The sequence below is a fragment of the Garra rufa genome, chromosome 13 (genome assembly GCF_049309525.1).
Source record: "Garra rufa chromosome 13, GarRuf1.0, whole genome shotgun sequence".
Taxonomy (NCBI): Eukaryota; Metazoa; Chordata; class Actinopteri; order Cypriniformes; family Cyprinidae; genus Garra; species Garra rufa.
Window position 1 is genome coordinate 16908075 of NC_133373.1, and position 22956 is coordinate 16931030.

Consider the following 22956-nt stretch of genomic DNA (forward strand, 5'->3'; position numbering starts at 1 on the left):
TTGAATAAAAAAAATGTTTTAATATATAAGTATCACATTTGCACATCCAAGGTTCTCTGATATTGGTTAATGGTCATATGGTGTGCAGGTAAACACATTTTTTTGTTTTGTAAGTGTAATATTTAGATTTTACATTTTAATTATTTCATTACTTGTTAGCCTTTTATTCAACTCACAAATCCCCTGCAGTTTCTTTATGAACCCCAGTTTGGGGAACCTTGATGTAATATAATGTTTAATGCACTTCATGTTGTTAATTACAATATTTTCTCACTCTTTGTATTTTCATTATGGTACAAGATTATCCTGTTTAAATCAATGTGATAAACGGGTTAGGTCAAAAGTAATCTAAAAGTAATCAAAAAGTAATCTGATTATATTACCTTTAATGTATAATGTAATATATTATGTAATTTGGAATCAGTAAGGGATTACAATATATATATTGTAAAAAATATATACACTGTAAAAATTATATAATCATCATTATGGTAACTTTTTTTTTTCTATTACTTTAACTCAAAATAATTTAACTAATTTCAGTTTTCTTTTCTAAATATCAGATTTAATAAATCTTTAGAATTTAAGCAGTTGAATATATTTTAAGTCAAAATGACTTAACTTGCCAATTTGATTATAGAAAAAAATTATCATGCAGTAGCAAAATGTATAGCTATTTTTTAAGCTAAAGTAGGTGGTTTCTCATTTGTCTTCAATAAGGAAATAATAAAAATTTAACTTTAAACTTTTCACTGAATAGCTTTTCATTATACCATGTTTATCATACAGTCTGTATGTGACTGAGTAAAAGATTGTTTTTTTCTTTATGAAAACAAAATGAGTAAAGATTGCTTTGCTTATCTGAGATCTGATGATTACAATGACATGGATTCTGGAGAAAAAAAATGTTCAAGATAAGTTATTTAATTATTTTCAGAAACAAATGATCAGTCACATTCAATAAATTTCAGTTTCTTGCATGGAGAAGTGTGACAAATGTGACAGCATGTATAGCTGATGATAATTGCAACTCAAAATGCTTAAGAAACAAACAAACAAAAATAATGGAATGCCCTTTGGTATCACAGTCAAATGCAGCTCGGTGGCATTACTTGCATTTATACAAGCTGCTTCAAGCCCATTAGCCAATGTCATATCTGCATCTCTTAACAGTCATTAGTAGCTCTGAGGTCATACAGTCCCATTTACATATGTCTCCATTCAGAGGCATATTCAGAGCCGCCTTTCCGATTAAGAACAAGACTTAAGAACACAAAAGGGAATGGAAAATAAATATTAAGGTAAAAAGAAATGTACATCCGACAGGCATCCATAAGCCACATCATCATACATACAGACAAGAGCTCTTCATATCATGTCAGTGACCCGTATTAGCACTTTTGTTAGAAGAACACAAGCTCTTAAAAAAGATTTAACTTAAAAAGCAAATCAAAAGACACTATAACAATACAAAAGGTAACAAACATTTTTCACTGCTGTCTATTAACAGCAGATATATAGAATGAAATGCTGAATGAACATTGTCTGTTGGCTCAATGAAAGATTTCTGCCTTTGTGAAATGCCCTGGCTAAGACATAATACACTTAATAAGTGTAGATATCATACTTATTGGTGAGATATGCAAACCGTCAACAGATATTCAAGTAAGACATAAAGGGACCTTCCACAAACAGAGTACAAATTATGTCCTGAAATTCTTTTAAAAAATGCATTTTTAAACATATGGTCAGTATTAAGGCAATTCATCATCATCTAAATATTATATTTGATGTTTTATCATGTTCTATTTTTGCATATGAGGTTTTGCAAAAAAATGTCTACATATAGTTTAATACCCCAGAATTTATGTGACTGTTATTTTCTTGCAATAAATATTAAATAAACTAATTAAAAGACATACAAAATGTATATAACTTGAGTAACACAATTGTAAATAATGTTCAGAGATTTCTTTTTACAAGTATGGGCTTTGTTCCTCTAGTGCTTAATTAAAAAAAGAAGAGAAAAGGGTAAGGGACATCAAACTGTACCCTATTCGTGGAAAGTACCACAACACAAATTAAAATACAGAAAACATAAATTTTCCATAAGAGAAAGCTCTGATAAAACAAAACAAAGAATGTTGTCAGTATTCCTCTGTACAAGTTCACTAAGACATTGCTAATTTACCTATGAAATGATATTTGCACTCTGAAAAAGATTTTAAAAATTTGATATTTGAAGATTTGCGGACCTACATCAAGCTAGTATGTGGTAAGTTAATTGCAGACGCACTGCAATGTGCATTAATAAATATGTGTCAATATTTTTATAGATATATTTATATGGATATAAAGTCACATTCTTATTTACTGTTTTAACTATAATAAATTCTCTCCTTCATAAGGAGATTTATCTTTTATATTCAAGCTTATTTCTTATTCAAACATGACACTTGTAGAAGTACACATAAAGATGCCAGTGTGGGGTCACTGTTTTCCTGTACACTGAAAAAAAAAAAATAATAATTTCCTTAATCAGGATTTCTGTCTTGTTTTCTACTAAAATCTAAATATCCTTCAATTTTGTTTAAAGTTTGACTAGTTTGAAAGTAAAACTATAATATAAGACTTTTCAGATAATATAATGTCTTGAATTAGGATCATTTTTTATTTGTTTAAAGCATAAATCTTACTTACTTTTGTAATAATTTTATTTTATTAAAACATTTGCAAACTGAGTAAAAAGGTCTAACCTTAACCCTGAGTAAATTAATCTTATTTAAGATTTTTTCATGGAAAACAAGACAAAAACACTGATAATATTTGTATAAAATATTTGAAAATATTTTTGTGTACTGTCATTTGTTTCGGACTGTGTAGAAGGTAAATATGGTAAATTAGCCCTGACACTAAGGCATTAACTTTTATCCTGTGTCATTTCTGATGCTGAACACAGTGATGTGAAGTCTTCACTACAGTTGATATTGCACAATTAAATGAAAACTGGTTACTGAACTCAGAGGTAAGACTTGAAATTTGGTCAGTCGGTGGGCTTCAATGAGTGTCCACTGAAATGAATTAACAAGAAAGTGGTGCTTAAGTTACACATAAATCGCTCTGGGGTCAAAGAAAGACACATTCAGTCCATCATAGAAAAGTGCTAGTCCTGGTGGCTCTCCAGATAAGAAAAACAGTCAGTTGCTTCACTCCCATGTCTGTTTTTTCTTGAGTACTTCAGCTGGAGTAGATCTCCAACTTCACTGATGGCATTTAAAGCCTGAGAGAGTCAAGAAGAAATATTATTAACAATTGAATAAATGTTTGGTTGAGAAATAATATGGTGGCATTGGTAAAACATGATGTTGAGTGATTGCTAAATGATGACAGGCTGTTGTTTTTGGAGAAAATTATTCCTTTAATGTTTACGTTTCTAGTTGACTATGAGGTGAGTCAGAGATTCATAGAGAAATGACTGAAGCGCAGGAACAATAATTTTTCTCTCTGCCACTTCATGTGGTTTGAAAACATTCGCTGCGAGGTTAAGTAGGGACAGATCTTGCATTAAAGTACCAAAGAAATCTAATAGGTTAAGTTAAGAACTAGTTTGGAAAATGAAAAAGTAAACCACATTTTGCCTAATACATTAAAGCGGTCCTATTATGCTTTTTAACTTTTTGAATTTTAGTCAGTTTGTGGTGCATATTTTTGGGCATTAAAAAACATCTACAAAGTTCCAAATCTCAAAGTCCACTCCAAAAGGAGAAAAATCCCTTTTCAAGAACTACAACGAACAGCTCATTTGGACTACACAGCATTGTTATGATGTCACAAAGCTCATTAGAATATCATTCAAATAAATCCTGCCAACGGAAATTCAAATCGTTGGCGGATGGGGAGGGACGAGGTGGGGGATTAGCCCAAATTTAGCAATGTAGCATGGATAGCCACTTCTGGGATGCTTCAGCGAGCCGCAGGGCGGCTGGTATAAACGCAAGCATTGACTCAAGTGGCCGCGAACTGCTCCGACGCCGTGTCAGAGCCGCGCCATTGATGTGTGCGGTATAGAGCGTTGAAACGCATGCGGAGCCGCAACTGATGAAAACACAAGCATTGACTAAAGTGACGATCATCGGTTGCTGCGTCGCAACGCAATGGGACTGCTAAACAATCACAACACATTTTGTTTCACGAGTTCGCCCTTACATCTAATCTGCTTGAGCATGTAAAAAGCATATTTTGGCGTGCTGTCCTGGGGGAGGGCTCTGGGCCCGGAATACAGGCCGAACCCAGAGAACTCCCCCTATCCCTAGTATGGGATAAAAACGAAAAAGAAAAAAAAAAAAAAAAGTGGGGAGTTGAGGTGGAGGAGGGATGCCAAAAAATTGTCACAGGACGTAGGTAAATAAGCGGTCTGTTTATATATGTGTTGTGCTGATTAGGATGATTGGTTAAACGGATTACACCTGTGCCGAATCGGTTGATTATCTGATCGCGCTCCTCCCTAACCTTGTTAATAAAACATCATTTTTTTTAAAGGTGGGCATTCACCACACCCGGAACTACTTGAGCTACAAGCTATTGTAATAACGTAAATTATGTGAAAAATAATATGTTTTTCAAACCACCAAGCATGAGAGCATGTTCTAGTGCACCCCCAAAACAAAATAAAGACTTTGTAACAAAGCATCATAGGACCCCTTTAAGACTTATTGGTGAAGCTCATGAAACTATGAGTACTATTTTACACCAAAATCAAAAAAATATATTACAAAACAATTTGTGTCATTATTTTTACAATTATTGTTTTACAAGTGTTCATGTGATACTCACTGTGTCGAGCATCTTTCTCGTGTGGGCAGCAGAAACACAAAAGCGTGCTCGGGACTCAATGATGGGTGTGGCAGGGAAGCCAACCACCACTGTCCCAATGTTCCTCTTCACCATCTCCCGCCCAAATGCTCTAAACAGCAAGTATACAAAATAAATGAAATCATAAAAACGGACAAAACATGAAATTGCTTCCTTCTAAATCTAAAAAGGAAAAAATAATCCATATTTCATCCTCTCACTAGCATATCATCAAATACAATAGCCACAATTCAGTTAAACAAAAAGTGAGACTGACCCGATTTTAGCTGGCATGTAGAGCATCAAGGGTACAACAGGGGAGTCATTGTTCCCATAGATGATAAATCCCATCTCATTTAATCTCCTGCGAAAGTAGGTTGTGTTTTCTGACAGCTGACGGAGTCTTTCCTGACCTGCATTAAAGAGAACAAATCAAGAAATACAAATCATTGTCATCCTCGCAAACCAGCTTCTAACCCTTTCCAAGATACTGTGCCCTTGCTATTTATTAATTAATGGTGATTACTTGGCTTAATGCTTACTATTGCTCATACTTCAAGTAAGTTTCGGTGTGTAACTCATCCCACACTGTTTGTGGTGTGGACATGAATCATATCTTAAGTTGTGTTGTTGTTAAGACAGAGAAGTGTGCCGTTACAGTTAAACCATTTTTACCAGAATATCTCTTTGTCTAGACCAGTAAGCAACCAGCCAGAGCACACCTAAACCTGCATAGCAACAATGTTACAACACCCTAAACATCAATGGTCAAAACCCAATGGTTAACATTATGTTTAATGCCCACATACACCAAAGCAGGTAATTGTGTTGTGTCAATCGAACGTTCTTTATATCCAACAACAGGAATAGCAAAAAGCTAAATTGCAAACATCTCCACAAGTTCCATGCCAGCACATGGCAAATGAAAAGCGGGAGGCTGTTTTATCTGAAGCCAAAGGAATTCAAATCCACTTTGAACAGTGCAGAATGATCCTTTGGGGAGAGGTAGAGATATACTCTCCAGTATTAGTTTTCACTTGTTTGACATTCCATTCATAGTGAGGGGCTCCTGAGAAAGGAAAGCTCTTTCTCACAATATTCAGGATTGAGAATATTGATAAAGACTTGAAGAGAAAAACTGTCCAACCCAACCTACAACAGCCAGCAAGGCAATGCAAGTTAATCTGGTTCTTTATAAATTAAGCTTGAAGTGAACGTCATAATACGGTTTGTGTTGCCTGTATCTCTATCAGAAAGAAATATTTTGTCTTATTCCAAAACAAAAATGGCACAACTGCTCCTAACTGTATTTTAACATTTAGTTTATTAGCAGATTAATTAAGCAATCTTCCACTAGATAATATAGTGCCTGACATGTAAACTATAAGTCATAATGAAAATGAAATCAAAATTGAGAACACTTTTTTTATGAAATGTTGAAGCTTATTGTACATATGCTAACATTCAAGTATATTTTATCTAATACGTTAATGTGCCCTGCCACTTGCAACAACATCTCTTTTCTGATAGTCTCATAGGGGAATGGGGATAACTAAAGTTAAAGTTAAATATATAGATTTTTTAGTCACTGGCCTCCAGAAACCAGTCACTCAAATACCAGCCAAATTCTGCTGAGAAGTTGTTGCTATCTGTCATTTTGCCTGTCATGCTTTAAAGCTTCTGAACCTCTTAGACACTTTTTTGGCAATTATTTTTAGTTTGTTCTGTTCCTAAATTCATCCAAAAATCTCAAAAAATGCAAGAGTTGGATGAGATATGTGGCCCTTTAGACACTGCTCTTAGTTCATTTTAAACTTCCATGATTCTGTGATGTTTTATCCATTAAATAAAAAGACTGTATGAATAATGACTGTTTACTACTGTCTTTTCAGACCCGCTTAAAAACAGCAGAATTGAATTCAGTTCGAATCATTTTTTCCTTGAAACAATCTGTATTGTATAAAGTGCTGTATAAATAAATAAAGATAAATTGGTAACACTTTACAATAAGGTTCATTAGTTAAACATTAGTTAATGTATTAACTAACATGAACTAACCATGAGCAATACATTAGTTACTGTATTTACTAATCTTCATTAACGTTAGTTAACGGAAATACAGTTGTTCATTGTTTGTTCATGTTAGTTCACACTGCATTAACTAATGTTAACAAGATTTTAATAATGTATTAGTAAATGTTGAAATTAACATTAACAAAGATTAATAAATGCTGTATAAGTGCAGTTCATTATTAGTTTATGTTAACTAATGTGGTTAACTAATGTTAACTAATGAACCTTATTGTAAAGTGTTACCGATAAATTAAGTGCAAGTTTTGGCTACAGTTCTCAATCCAATCAATGCCTGATGGACAAAATCAAGTCCTGCCCTACATAGTTTTTCTTGATTACTAAAATGTACTAGGAAGAATCTCTAGGGCTGCACATTAATTGTGCAACTAGGGACACTAGGCCAGTGACTGACAGCTATTAAGTGCTATTTGCTTGCTTTTTGTGTATAATCAATTCACAACTTGAATATAAGGAGTTATTTTCATGCTGCTAAGAGTACTAATTGACCTTAAGGTAGTGCCATTTTTAATTTTGAATCATAGATACGAAGATAAGTTGTACTGGATTGTACTGTTGTTAAACAACATACTGATTGTTCAGCGTGTTAAATTCGATATAGTATTCAACCTAGCTAGCAGACATGATTTCTTTGATTCAAACGAACACATTTTATCGGTATGCAAGTTCCCTGGGAACTGAACCCATGACTTTGGTGTTGAAGAAGCTCACCAAGTCTTCAAGCTCCGTCAACATCCATTATCTCACAGAGAGGAATGTACAGCCTTCTTTCTCTCATTCTAAAGCCTCACAAGTGCACGAATAGCTCCAGATGCAGTGTGTGTGTGCATGTGTGTTTGGGGTATAGATGTGGTTTTCCAAACGAACGCCCTGCTAAATCAATCAGGGGTGAAACTGGGTTTGCTGCCTCAAACTGTCAGCAGAGATGGAGTTACCATGTGTAACCAATCGCTGAGTCATCAAGTTTACTTTTCCTAAACAAACTCAAAAAGATTGTGTTTCTGCTGACAATTAACACTTTTCAACACTGGAAATATTCTTGCAGTTCTAACAATTTAAGAACATTGACGCAAATGCCTACAGCTAATAGCTATACAAGCTTGATGTCTGATTCCACTGCTTTCCGAAATCAATATACAACATATACACTGCATTCTATAATTTTTTATTTTCTTTTGAAGTTAACTACTGTCATGGCAGAGCAGATTATATCTAGTTTCCTGAACTTTCACATTACTTGTACTAGCACAGACATTGGAAGGTTTCCCCCTTTACAGAAGTTTGTTAACACCACTGTAACATTAACATCCACTTGCAATGTGTTGCCCAAGCATTTTTATCTGAATTTGCATACTTGTGAGGAGTATATTTCTGGCCTCAACAGATCTAAACACTTCTCAACAGATGACAAGTGTTTTGCTCACAAGTTTCCAACAGCGTGCCAGGTCAAAGTTTTGTGTAATATACACAAAAACACACAAGAAAGTACACAGGGGAACAGCATGGAATTCAAAGTACAGGTTACGTTATGCAACAACATTTGTTAAATTATAAATAACCACAGCTCTTCTTTTCCATCTTTTTCTTCTTCTGTTTTCCATTAGTTATTGCTGCCATCTTGTGGCTCTTTTTTACATTCCATATTTTTTAAATGTACAAATACAAAACTACTATATTTCTACTAAATTCTAAACTCACCTAATGTGGTGCCATCCTCTCCCATAATGCACTTCATAGAAGTGATAATTTGCTGGGTGATGGGTGGGGACATTGAGGTAGCATAAACTGCACTGTGTGAATGTAAGCGGAGGTAATCAATCAGCTCCTACAAAAAAAAAGATAATTATTACGCAAGAATTGCTACTTAAGATAAATGTAAGCCGCAATCCAGATCTCATTATAAACTATTGGAATTGGGGGACAGAGAGTTTGCTGCTAAAATTATATGCTGCAGTCCAGACTCAAACAATCAGGTGTGATTCTTGTGTGTGTGTAGTGATACAAATGTGATCTAATGTGATACGCCATCGGCAGCAAAATTGGTCACAAACCTTCTTTCCTCCAATGTATCCTCCAGCAGCACCAAAGCTCTTGGTGAAAGTGCCCATCATGATGTCAACGTCAGATGGATCCAGGCCAAAGTAGTCCACCACACCTCTGCCTCTTGGTCCTAGTGCCCCGATACTGTGGGCCTCATCCAGGTAAAGGTAGGCTTTGTACTTTTTCTTTAGGGCAATGACCTCAGGAAGTCGCACTATTGAGCCCTCCATGCTAAAAAGAAAAATGCAGGTGTACTATTAAGTCATAGAAGACTAGAAAGTGCTTTTCAACTTTTTTTTTTTTTTTTTTTTAAATATTAAATTCCTTAAAACATATTTAAAAAAAAAAAAAAAAAACATACATTTCATCCTATCCTCCTCTGGCATTGCAATGAATGTACATGTGATGAATTTAGTCAATATTAATATTAATATTAATGCTTGCCTCTTTATGCGCTGACAAAGAATGAAATGGCCTTCATTCAAACAAACAAAAAAAAGTCATGCAAACCAATCTTCATTTGCATATGCTTTGCACAAAATACATCAAGTTTCTGCTAAAGTCAAAAAAAGAAGAGTTTAGAGAGTGAAGAAGGTAGAAAAAGATTTCTGCTATACCTGTAAATTCCCTCAACGACGATGAGGATCTTTTTCCAGGGCCGGTGGGTTCTAGGTTGGCCATGCACAATAGCATCCCGGAGCAACTTCTCCAGACTTTGCATATCTGAGAGTAACGGTTAGAAAGTAGAATTTATGAGCAGGCATCTTAATAGATGTTATTGCTAGTGCTGTTCTTAGCGAGCAGGAAATAAAAACTATGGCATACAAATTTTTTTATTGCATTTTTTTCCTTGAGGTTGAATTATATTAGCCTATTCAGGTACATTGATCACACATTACTAATTTATTACGAAAACATAAGCGTTCAGTAATAAGGGAATTTCTATGTCTGAGCCACGCAACGTAAACTCATTTTGGTCCACAATCGTATATATTAAACATCAAATATTATTTAACTGGTTGTGATTGCTTTTGTCCAGCCTTTTTATTTTTACTGTGGGCCAATAAATAAATAAATAAATAAAAATAATTGGTAGGATGAACTTACTGTTGTGTTTGAATACACGGATGGTAGAGCCAGAGAGACGGGCACCCAGAACCAGAGATGCATGATTGAGCTCATCACTTAAGATCAGACAGCCCTAGGTGAAATGCACACATACCGTTAATATAATAAAAAGCAAAAAAGTACATAAAATAATACTAAACCTGTTAGCTAAAGAGTTGATGAGACACAAAGCCAAATTTCAAATGTAAACAAAGAGATATTTAAAAAATATATATCAGTGTTTCCAAAAACATAACTAGTAAGAGAACAATGTCTGACATATTTAATCATATTGGTATTACTAATGGGGTTTTTGAGTACTTTAGTGTTTGTACCTCTTCATGACCACACTATGACAAGTTAATTCAATTTTCTTAATTTCTGGATTTCTCAATCTTCTTTTTAATTTTACCTACTTTATTTCTATTTGTGAATCATTTTGAAATCATTTCGAATCCCAGATTCAATACCAGTGTGAACCTTTGAAGACCATAAAAGCATTTTATGCTAGGGCTGTGCAATATATCGAACGATATTGTGAGGCGCGTTTAGTCAATGAAGCCGGTGCTTTGATTAGTAGTAAATCTCCATCACGTGCGTTCCGCTCAGGTTCCGCTGGAGCGGCAATTGATACACAGAGACGTAAATCTCTATCGCTTTCGATATTTAGCGCGATATGGCGTAGCTTGTCAGAGATTTACGTCTCTGTGTATCAATTGCCGCTCCAGCGGAACCTGAGCGGAACGCACGTGATGGAGATTTACTACTAATCAAAGCACCGGCTTCATTGACTAAACGCGCCTCACAATATCGTTCGATATATTGCACAGCCCTATTTTATGCCCTGATTTGACCAGGATTTCCAGGTGGAGATATTTAATTTTGTATGCGGGGGGACAAGTTGGAATTCTCCAAAAGTAATCAACTCTGTTGTGAATGAAAGCAAAAATGTGTCTACACATTCTAAGCCTAATAGCTTCCAATACCATGTTACGACTCAGTTATGACAAATTTCTTGTTAGAGCCAAAGCAATCTGTGAAGGTACAGATATGATCATTGAAAGTTTTTCAATAAAAGAACAAAAACAGAACTCCCGATCCACAATTTTCTTTCTCACTCTACTAGGCTCTGATTTAAAAAGGAAATTCTTAGCATTCCATTTTACTTAATGTTTGTTTATAGTAAAACCCTTACCTTTCCCATGAGCGCAGGAATATTCATGGAATTTGTAGCAAAGCCCATTCCAAACACCATGGATGACTCAACCCCTAAAAACCTGGCCACCAGCTTCTCCAGCTCCTCATGTTTGTCAAGATTTCCTGCAAGTGATAACAAATACCTTAAAGACATGTTTAACAACAGTTTTGTCTAATAATAAAACAGTTTCCATCTTTTTGTTTTGCCATTATGCAAACATCAGACTCCAATGATAAAGGTTAGATAAGAAGAGTTTTTCATAGTGCTGCACATTTCTATTCCACCATAAAAGCGAATGCTCACCAGGTTTTGACTCAACAAGAACTGAATATATGAATAAGTATTCTGTGTGTCAGTGAAAGGGTAAAAATTATCATGTCAAGGTCAAAATTTTGATTAATATTATAAGAAGACTTATGAGGACCAAATATATGGATCAAAATCTATTTAAACCTACCCAAAAAGTGTCATGTCATTATTTGGCCCCTATTATATCAGAGAAGTAGTGGCTGTAAAGCCTGAGAGAGTAAGTATTTATTACCTATCTCTTGCCTGGTGCTGCTCACCCCCACGCCATATTTCACAGTGCACTCAGAGGCAGCATCAGCGCATGTGCCGGTTTTCTCAGCAAAGCCGAGGTAGTTATATGAGCCCATATTAATAACATCTTTCAGAACATTTCCTGTGTGTCTGCAAGAAAAATCAAAGGGAAAAAACATGAATAACCTAAACATATATAAAATAATACTAATATAAAAACAACACACACTACTTTTAAAAGAAAGAATATAGGGCCTCTAAAACCATATCCATTACTGTATGTGTATCACACACAGACTCATGAAGAATCATGAAAGATTCTTAATAGAAATGTATGTGTGTGTATGTGGTAACACATCAGAGCTGTACTTCATTCATGCTTCTTTCTACATACAGTATACATTACCAGTTAAAAGTTTGGGATAGTTAATATGTTTAAGTTTTTGATACTCTCTTATCTGCACCAAGGCTGCAAAAATAGAGTAAAAACAGCAATACTGCTGTTTTTAATATTACAATCTAAAATCACTTTCTGTTTCTATTTTCAGCAGCCGGTATAATAAAAAAAAAATGCTTATGCTTCGGTATAACACTTTATGAATTGGTTTTATTCAGACAAAGTCCGACTGAGTACTAAGATTCAACTTAGATTTTTCAATGAACAAAACTCAGTCAAAACAGACATTTTCTGACAGAATCTAGTAGACTGCATCCAACATCCTGGTGTTGGATCCACAATCTAACACTCACTCAAAGGTCCAGTTGTAGTCAGGTGTGACCCGATCCACAAGGTCCATCTTGGCTCCAGGGACGCTGCATATGGGCCTGTTCCAGTTGTCTCTTATTCTCATGTACAGATTCCTGGTGTAGAAGTTCTCAAAGTCTTGGTACAGTGGAACAAAATCCTGGAAACAGAGCATCAAAAGCAAAAACATAACACTACATTAATTTTACATTTCAAGCCACAAAAATGACTTGTGATGCAGCCTGGAATCATAAATCACATTGTGTTGCCAGAGGTGAACTGGGCCCCCGATGAGCCTGGTTTCTCCCAAGGTTTTTTTTTTTATTCTCCATTTCTATCACCAGATGGAGTTTGGATTGCTCGCCTTTGGCTTGCCTAAAGACACTTAATATTCAGTAACACTACATTATCGATTTGACTGCACCGACTCTATTGGATAATAACAAAACTTGAACTGACTTAAGCTAGATGACAGGACTAACGTCTGCTGTAAAACTACCTTATAGCTGAATAAACTTATTGATTTCACAAATTTTGTCTCATAATTGGTAAATTTTGCAACATCACTTCACATCAACAAACTGAACTGAAGTAACACTGAACTGACTCAAACTAAATAGCAACACAACATGTCTTCTGTAGAGTTTTTAGAGCTGGTTTACAGCAGAATTTGAATTTGTCTCATATCTGATTAAGTTTGCAATATTCGTTTTTATTTTTCTGTTTATTACTGTTAAACTGCTTTAAAACTAAAGATCAGCAGTCAGTTTAACTGCTCAGGATAAACAAGAGACTTGTGAACAAGTATCACAAAACAGTTGTAAATGGTTTTTGACATCCAGGTGACAATGCACAGCTTTAAGAATCATATTTAAACTTGTAAATATGTCTTTAGTGTAAATTCAGTTATCTTGTCTCGAGGGTTGTAAACATATTATGTGAAATATATTACTCAGTGCAGCATTAACTAAATAAAGTCAGTCAAGCACTACAAATATGTTATAACCGTACCCTGTGTTCTTCTCTCTCTCTGGCCAGATGACACTTCTCAAACTTCCAGTCCCTCAGGAAATCTCGCAGATACCCAAAAATGGTAAGGATGCCATAGCCCATGTAAGTGAGGACGGCCACCAGCAGTGGTGTCTCCTCAAACGACTCCACAAATGGCTTTTTATAAAGTGAAGTGGATGAAGCATGATGGTTCTGTGGGGGAAAAAATGTGAAGAGAATCTATATTGAAAAACAGATATCTAAACATTACAAAGTGCACCACATAATCAAAACCAAGTAAACATGAACAACATAAAAACAACATTAATGTACAGCTATTCTGAAAAAAAAAACAAAAAAAAAAACAGATTACAGCAGATTTATATCCACAATAGATTAAATACAGATCATTTCAGTACAGGTGGAGCACTGAAAGAATATACATAGATACTAGAACAACGCTGAAATTTAAGGATGGGCTCTTTTAAGTTGCGTTATTAAGCAACTATCTAACAACACCCTGAACTTTTTAGTCATTGGATAACAATACACTGGTAGCTAGGGCTGGGCCGATAAACGATATCATATCGAATCGCGATAAAATTTATGTTAATAACGATGATAGGCTCTAGACATTTTTTGCTCGATATGGATTAATCTAAGAGCCAGTCACACAGTAGAAATATGCGACAACAGCCAATCAGCGTACATCGTGCGTGTGCATGTCAAAGTACAAAGTTCATTTCCTACCGCACTTTGCGAAGCAAACTTAACACCAGGACGACAAAAAAAAAAGAGAGAGAGGAAGCAGCGACGAAAGTGAAACTAACTTCTAGTTATTATCCAAAGATGTTGAAATTGTCGACAAAAAAGGTAGCACGAATTCCGTTATATAAGTGGTTTGGCTACCTGAAAAGTGACTCTTAGCTCAGCTGAGAGTTTGGCGCGATTGTTAAAACTGAAACCGAAAGCAAAAAACGCACGCGCATTCAAAAGCAATTTTAATCCCCCCAATGCACGCAAATTAGGCTACATGACATATCTAGGCTGTTATTAGTATGTAGGCTATATGATAGGTTGTGTATGTCTATAGCTCTGTATCATGCTTGAAATATCCGTCTCTATTTGCACTTTGAATATTTAGAGAGTAGCCTACTTAGATTATGGCTGAATTGTCTGCACTTAATACGATTAAGAAAGAACCGTGTCGTAATTTTTTGTTATTTATACTGTAGATTGTTTCAAAATGCAGTGGTTGCCTCTAATTTAAATAGCTCAACCTATAATAGAGAAAATAAACAATTGTGTTAATAATAATAAATAAATAAATAAATAATTGTGTTACAAATTATGTTTTTACAATAATTGTATGTTTACATTTTGTACATTTACTCTCATTTACCATACTCTGTCACAACTCTTATTTTTTTAATTTATTTTAGTAAGTTGTTTTAATTTTTAAGGCCAAATCTGTAATCTGTTTTTGTTAATAAACTATACTTTAAATGTAATTTAATGAACCCTTTCATTTTTGTGGCTTTAGTCATTGTTGGGATACTATTTTAAAGCTGGCAACATCAACAGCTTATATCGAAATATATATCGTTATCGTTCAATATGGGGAAAAAATTATCGAGATTACATTTTTGCCATATCGCCCAGCCCTACTGGTAGCCACCCATACTCACAATCTCTATGGAAAATGCAAACTGTAGTTGGGACTGAAACTGCTTAAAGCTTTAAACATGAGGTTACAGATACCAGAGATGACCAGAAGAGCAGAGCTCCATTTATTACTCTGGCCAAGCAAATGAACCAGTGTTTGTCCTTACGTTTTGCATTGCCACTCACACACACTGCTTAACAACAAACTCATGCTTCTTTCAACTTCATCCACTCAATAACCTGCCTTTCCAGTAAGGAATGGTTTGATCCCATTGTTCCAGATCCCTGAATCAGCCTTCTTACATAAAGCTCAGTTAAGTCAGGGTTAACAGTTTGTGGCAGCACTGTATGCGAAAGCCTTTGCGGGAAAACCTGCATTGCTAAATACAGGAAAGTCTTATATTTGTTCAGTTTCCAAGTCAGTCAATGTTCCCTTCTGAAACAAGGCAGACAAAGCTTCTTTTAATAAGGATTGGAAATGTTAACTCAAAACTACTGAAACTACTTACAGAAGGGCTTTTGATGATATTCATTATATATCTCTATATTTATGTACTTCTTTTGAAATGTCTTAACAGTCATTTTCCTTCAGAGTCATAGGCCGCATTCTAAATATAGGCGAAAGTGTGGCCTTTTTTATAACAGTGTGAACACCACAAACTACTAGGAATCGGATCTTTTCAATTGTGATTTCAGCCACCTCCATATGTACACTAAATCTGATATAGGCCACATTATTAAAAAATATTAGCAGCCATAAAATATTTTAAAAAGAATAATAACAACAATATATTGTAATTAACAGCAATATTTAGATACATTTTACTAAAACATATTTTTGAGCTAATACACAAACAAACTGAATTGATTGACTAAAACAGATTGTTAGATGATTGACGTAAAATAATCTTATTAGCTTTTTAATACATTTGTGCTACTAAAATTTAAATATATATTTAATACTATATATTATATAAATAATCAACATACTGACAAAACCTAATTTACATGGTTTGCGTGTGTGCCTGCACATTTAGCGATGTTAAATTTACTGTAAGCTTCGGAAAAAAATATAAATACTGCAACTGACCCATAGTTCCATTTTAATGCTAAGGATCTAGGACAAGAAAAACTAGCTTGACAACATGCTCATGTTCTTGGAAAAGTTGTTGCTCCCATGGAGCTCAAAAGTGCTCTGGGCAAACATCCTCAGGTTGCAAAGAACAAAACGCTGCTCTCCAGTTACATGATAGAACACTACACTGTTATTTTCCATGCTTGTGTCAATACAAACAGAGACAACCAAGCACTAAGCCCAAACAATTCATTTGATCACATATCCATTCATCTCCTTTCCTTTCCTTTCAATGCAATGGGCTGCTGATGCTTTTCATTGAGCATTAAAAGCGGGGATTATATAATAACCTCAACTTTCATTATTAAGTCACGAGCAAACATTATATAAATGTTTAACAGATGAGTAATTACTTACATTTGAATGTGAAAATACTGGAAGACCTGAAGATATCAAATCAATGTTTCAGTAGCCTACACATCCAACTACTTGAACATTCATAAAAATTACCTAATGACTTGTAAAGCAGGTAGTTTTGGATGCTGATTAGTCAAAACAGAGCTCCAACTGTAGTAAAATTAGCTTTTTAGTACAGTAGCAGCTATGACATAAAACAGCAGTTCACCATATGTGTAAAACACCCATAGAAAACAAACACTAACTTCAGTTTGCAGGCCAGGGACTGTTTCTTCTAGCAGACGAACGACACTTAATTCATTTGCTTTAAAAAACAATGAACAATATTCTGTCCTTAATTTTTCATTTAATTTTTTTTTAGTACCCTAGCTGTTAAGTAAGAGCATTTTATGCATATATAATAATACAGCATTTTAGGTTATGGTAAATTTGCTATAGTACATTTATTCACAACTGAAGGGGCTTCAGGCGCTTTAATGAGGAGGCCATGGGCTTGTTGTCACAAGGGCTATACTTCTGTAACTATAATGCTTGGGTCAAAAGTCCAATTAGACAAATGTTCCCCAGAAGTGGTGTTAAATGTGGCATCTTCAATTAGCATCATTCTGTGAATTATGATCTAACGAACTAAAATTGTAATATCATATCATTCATATTTTTACCATCATAATTTAATTGTTGCTGATTAAAATAAACAAATAAGCAAACAAGCAAGTAAATAAATAAATAAATAAACAAACAAACATTTAAACTGAAATGTTTAACTGTGTCCAAAGACAAGGACATTTTTAATACAATAAAGTCTGAAAGTAAATTAATTTTTAACATTAACTGAAAGCTATTAAACAGCATTTCTTACATTCAAAATAAATGTGGAATATGTTATATATAACGGTTAAATATCTGAACACATAAAAACTTCATAGAAAACTGAAACCATGATACACACCCAAGCACCCCCTCCCTACACACGAATATAAACCAGATGAATGTTCCTTTCCTAAATCACACTCGGAAACGCAATGCAATACCAATATCAAACTGATTTTTTTTTTTTTTTTCTAATTTAACTTCTAGTAAGCGGCCCCTGTGTGTACACTGGATCGTGTTTCCGGGTGTATGTAGCGCAGGAGGCGGCCTCACCTTCTCCGCCGGGCGGCGGTATCGCTTCTGCTGGAACAAGCAGTGGTTCTTCACGAACCCATTTCCGCCCGCTTTCTTGTCTTGTTTCGTCCGGTGTACGGTATCTCCATTCAGAAGCTTACTAGCGGAGTTTTGTGTCATTGCAGGCCGGCGATGTGTGCTGGGTCTCTGGCTTCACTTGTGTAATCTCACTAGATTTCCCGTATCCTCCCAAACCGTCGAGTGACAAAGCTACGCCCACTCCTATATTACAGGAAAGACCTCGCCTTCCACACAAACTCACAGCCAATGAGCCAAGGAGCAACGTACTGTGGGCGTGGTTTAATAATGCATATTTATCACCAACTGACGTCATTAACCTATAGTAACCCTTTAGGGCGTAAACCACCCAACCTTCTATCTGTACGTCACACATTACGCTTTTTATTATTGGATGCTAGATAAACCATACAGTCATGGAAACTCTGACTTGTACGTTAAATAGCTACCTTAGTGTAAACATTTGTGAGATCTGTTTTATGAAAAGACTTTTTTCATGTCCAAGCCTAAAATAAAAATCTATTTTTTTAAAACAAATAGTCTATTTTTCTGGTCTTTCATTGAAAGAAAGGCCTTAACCTTGGGGAAATTATTCTCAGGAGGTGAAACTAAACATTCTATGTGCCTTTATTTAACCTTAACACAAACCTTTTTGTGTGTGAATTCATTGGATTCTACAAATGAACTTTAATAAAAAAATAAAAAGTCATATAGGTTAAAAGAATGAACAAGTGTTCGCAGATTCAATTATTATCATTTATATTTGTAAAACCTAGTAAAACCTGTTTTATATTATGTGAAGAGGGTTGTCTTATATGTCTAAATATTATATTAGCTTATTAAGCCTAACATCACACATGGCAGTTTCTGGGTTCAGATCAGTTGGACAACCAACAAACAATGCTAAAATACATTCATGGTGAACTGTAATACTACAAGAGCTAGGTAGTAACCACTGATCAGAGAAATGGATTGCTCATGACATAATAGAAGTGAAACAACTTCTATTCTTGGTATTCCATAGTATTCGCAAACATTCTATTGAATGAATAGGAAATTATACGATTTTTAGCGTTGATAGCGTTTTTATATATTAAGTCTCGTTTTAGGCCACATAATCAGATTTCGAAATCAAGTACTCATAATTTGAGTATATTACTCTACATTAACTTTTAATCTGATTACATTTACATGACCATTTTATATATAATATAATATAGTCAAAACTAAATGGGGTGACACAGTAGGATTTTTAGTAAATGTCATGTAATTAATTTTGTGATCCATGCAAAGGATCCCCACAAAGGCATTCCCAAATGTTTCTTTTTAGCCTGACCCTTCTGACATGAAATACTTTCATAAAATATCTCTGAGGAAGTTAATATTTAAATAATTTTACATGTTTACAGTTTGGTTTTGTTTAATGATCACATGCAGGTAAACAAATTAAATGTCTCTTTTTTTCAAGGGTTTAAATAAATTATTTTACATTTTTATGATTTAATTAATTATTAGCTTTTTATCAACTCACTACGGTTCTTATACCAGTTTGGTCATAACCCTGGATCCAGTATAAATTGAAAATGACTGCTTTATATTAGCCAACACAACATAAATAAATAAATAAATAACTACACCTTTTGTGGACAGCTTTTTTTTTTTTTTTTTTCGTTTACTGCCTTTGTTGTCATTACTTATGACAGCTGCAAGTGAAGGGCTTGGGACTTTGTATTCTTATGGGGCCATTAACCATTCAGCATTGCTATGACAATTTCCTGTTCATTGACTAGTCATATGCACTTTTATGACTTAGGTGGCATGACTCATAAACAAGTGTGTCCAGAACTGAAGGCAAGATCACATGCGTTTTACGTCACACACATCTTACACCAGCAGAGAAGCTGCCATTATGATGAATGGGAATGCTAACAGCTTTCTTCATGTATTATAGACCTCCGCAGTCTAGCTTTGTCACCAAACATTGCATTGTTATTTACAAAATTGTATTTCTCAAAAATTAAAACAAAACAAAAAAAAAAACAAAAAACTTTTGATGTGTTTATTCTTCGTATGCTTTATTAATTTTATGTTAGATAATAGCTTATATATGGCATTAATGTTTGCATAACCAGCACTGGCTCTGCACCCCTAAATGTACTACTTTAGACTTATGTGCCCTCTAGAAGCTTGCATTCTGCAAGGGAATGGTGCATTATTGTGCCATCCCAGAGAGCCACAAAATCACTTTCACAGACTTTCACATCCTGGTGGAATGACCTGCCCAACTCAATCCAAACAGCTGAGTCCTTAGCCAACTTCAAGAATTGGCTAAAACACATTTCTTCCATCTTTATTTTGACCCCTAACTGTAGCACCCTCTATTCTAATTCTATTCTTAAAAAATGGTCCTTTTAGACTTTATATATTTTAGACTTTTATACTCCATTTATTTACTGCTTGTTTTCTAAAAAAAGAACACTAGCTTCTCTGTTCTTGTTGTAATCTATTTTATGCTTTTTCTTTTTTTTATTCTATCTATTTTCTTTTTATTATATAATTAATTTTTTTTTTATTATGTACTGCGTTAGGCTAAATGTGACTTGTCATAGCACTTGCATTATTGCTCTTTTGTTCATTTTGATTGCTTCCATTGTCCTCTTTTGTAAGTCGCTTTGGATAAAAGCGTCTGCTAAGTGTCTGAATGTAAATGTAAATCTAAATGTAAATATAACACATCAGTTCACACTCAATGAGATTTTTAGCTTTGTGGCTTTAAATAACATTATATCAGAAAGTAATGCTTAGTGGGGTTTGTTTCCTGTTACATAAACACATTAACTCACACATTAACTTGGCTGACTGACTGATAAGAAATAGGTTATATTTTAAAAGGTATAGGCAATAAAGTGAAGGAAATTCTCTTGGAACATATTCCAACACCACAGTCAACTAGAGTATACTATTATGTTAATGTGTTTGACCTAAGGAAAAAATATTTAATGAAGATCTTCTCTGTTTTTCATCACTGTCACATATTCTTAAATTGCATGATGAGCATTTGGCATCATGATGCAGGCAGATGGCCTTTGATATCATAAAACAGTGCTCCATGAAGATATGTCTCCCAACCCACCATCAGCCCTTTATGTGCAACCTCATTATGTAACTTTTTTTCAGACCTGAGGAATTTTTATATTATGTACAGTAGGTCGTCTTTATTATCCTAGACCTCAACTTCCTTGCAGGCAAATTAAACATTTCTGTTCTTCTGAGTGACTTCCACATTTCCAGTTTTTTTAATATTATGACATTTTTTGTCAGTGTTGTTTACAAATTTCAAAGAAATCAACCTGATTTATAGCTGTCTCCGCAGATTAACATTAAGGCAACCTGAAGTTCATCAGTCTTCACTCCTTTAATATTTGTGAATCTTTTATCTCTTTCTTTTTTGACCTTCCCTGTCGTGATGAGATTTTCTCCGTATATTACTAAACTATTTCTAAATCTTTACATGCTTCCTTTAAGTCTACCCTCTCAATACCCTCTCATTCCTTTCCTTGAAAGACTGCAGAGCTCCAGGCTATAAACACGACAAGCAGTTTTACAAGAAAGCTTGTCGTGTGTCCTTCAGGGTTGTGTGCCATTCAGAAATTACTGAATGCACTGTAGTTCAATTCCTGAGTTATCCTAAATTTAATTTGAAGCAGAATTAAAATCTGAAAGAATTATGAAAGTATTAAGGTGATGAAACTGCTTTAACTGCTTTATGCATTTGTAAGAAATAATATATTTTCATAGACTTTTGATTTATGAACCGTTGCAGAATAACACTTCCCAGAATGCCATTTTTAATTATAAAGAAAAATATGGTATAGTATATATTTTTTTGTGTTAATTGCTTTGATTGTTATTGAATTTGAATAACTTTGATATTTCTACTCAAAAATAAATAAATAAAAATAGAAGTACAAAGGAATTTTTGAGGAAAATTTTTGAGGAAACAAAAAATTATTTGATCCCCTGCTGATTTTGTATGTTTGCATACAAATTCAATATTTTAATGGTAGGTCTATTAACAGTGACATTTTAACAGTGAGACATAGAATAACAACCAAAAAATCCAGAAAAAAAAAACCGCATTTAAAAAAAGTTATAAATTTATTTGCATTTTAATGAGTGAAATAAGTATTTCATCCCCTATCAATCAGCAAGATTTCTGGCTCCCAGGTGTCTTTTATACAGGTCACAAAAGGTCATTGAAGCCAGCCAGGGCATTGAAAATGGGTCGTGGATAGGTATAACCCAAAACACATGGCCAAGGCAACAAAAGGAGTGGCTCAAGAAGAAGCACATTAAGGTCCTGCAGTGGCCTAGCCAGTCTCCACACCTTAATCCTATAGAAAATCTGTGGAGGGAGCTGAAGGTTCCAGTTGCTAAATGATAGCCTTGAAACCTTAATGATTTGGAGAGGATCTGCAAAAAAGAGTGGGACAAAATCCCCCCTGAGTTGTGTGCAAACCTGGTGGGCAACTACAAGAAACCTTGACCTCTGTGCTAGCCAACAAAGGTTTTGCTAAGTCATATTTTGCGAAGGGGTCTTATTTCACTCATTAAAATGCAAATCAATTTATGATTTTTTTTTTTTTTTTTTTGGATTTATGCATTTTTATCGATTTGTTTGTTGTTATTCTGTCTCTCACTGTTAAAATAAACCTACTATTAAAATTATAGACTTTTTCAGTGAGCAAACGTACAAAATCAGGTACTGTAAGCAGACATTGGCCCTTAGCTACAGTTCTATGTACTTTCAAGTAGCTATGTAAGCCTGCATTTATTCCTTTGAATAGTACCAGTATAGCATTTCCTTTTAGTTGATTTTATGAGCCAGTTATGCTTTCTCTTATGCTCTAAGACATTCATGTTCATTTGATTTGAATGAGGAAAGACGTTTGTTTATTTTCATAGAAACAAATCCTCAAATCAATCTCCAAGTTGGGTTGTTCCCCAGGGATCAATTCTTAGCCCGCTACTGTTTTCATCTACATGATTATCCTT

The 22956-nt window shown here is 34.5% G+C and overlaps 1 protein-coding gene across 1 annotated transcript; it reads right to left on the reverse strand.

Annotated features, from left to right (window-relative positions):
• Positions 1-908: 908 nt before the first annotated feature.
• Positions 909-18071, reverse strand: sptlc2b (serine palmitoyltransferase, long chain base subunit 2b). The gene is made up of 12 exons (XM_073853168.1): positions 17863-18071; positions 13584-13775; positions 12578-12732; positions 11829-11977; positions 11285-11409; positions 10090-10183; positions 9600-9705; positions 8994-9213; positions 8641-8767; positions 5129-5264; positions 4834-4963; positions 909-3280 (listed from the first exon to the last, which is right to left on the reverse strand). The coding sequence occupies exons 1-12, from the start codon at positions 18001-18003 to the stop codon at positions 3164-3166; spliced, it is 1692 nt and encodes a 563-aa protein (XP_073709269.1). The 5' UTR covers positions 18004-18071; the 3' UTR covers positions 909-3163.
• Positions 18072-22956: the final 4885 nt, after the last annotated feature.

What these genes read in the sequence shown, in the direction of transcription:
- sptlc2b (XM_073853168.1), bottom strand. Translation starts at nt 18,003, where the DNA reads ATGACACAAAACTCCGCTAGTAAGCTTCTGAATGGAGATACCGTACAC. An exon ending in AGAGGATGGCACCACATTAG is followed by an intron (nt 5,265 to 8,640) that starts GTGAGTTTAGAA and finishes TCTTTAATGCAG; the next exon opens with GTCAGGAAAGACTCCGTCAG. An exon ending in TACATGCCAGCTAAAATCGG is followed by an intron (nt 4,964 to 5,128) that starts GTCAGTCTCACT and finishes CTTGCTGTTTAG; the next exon opens with AGCATTTGGGCGGGAGATGG.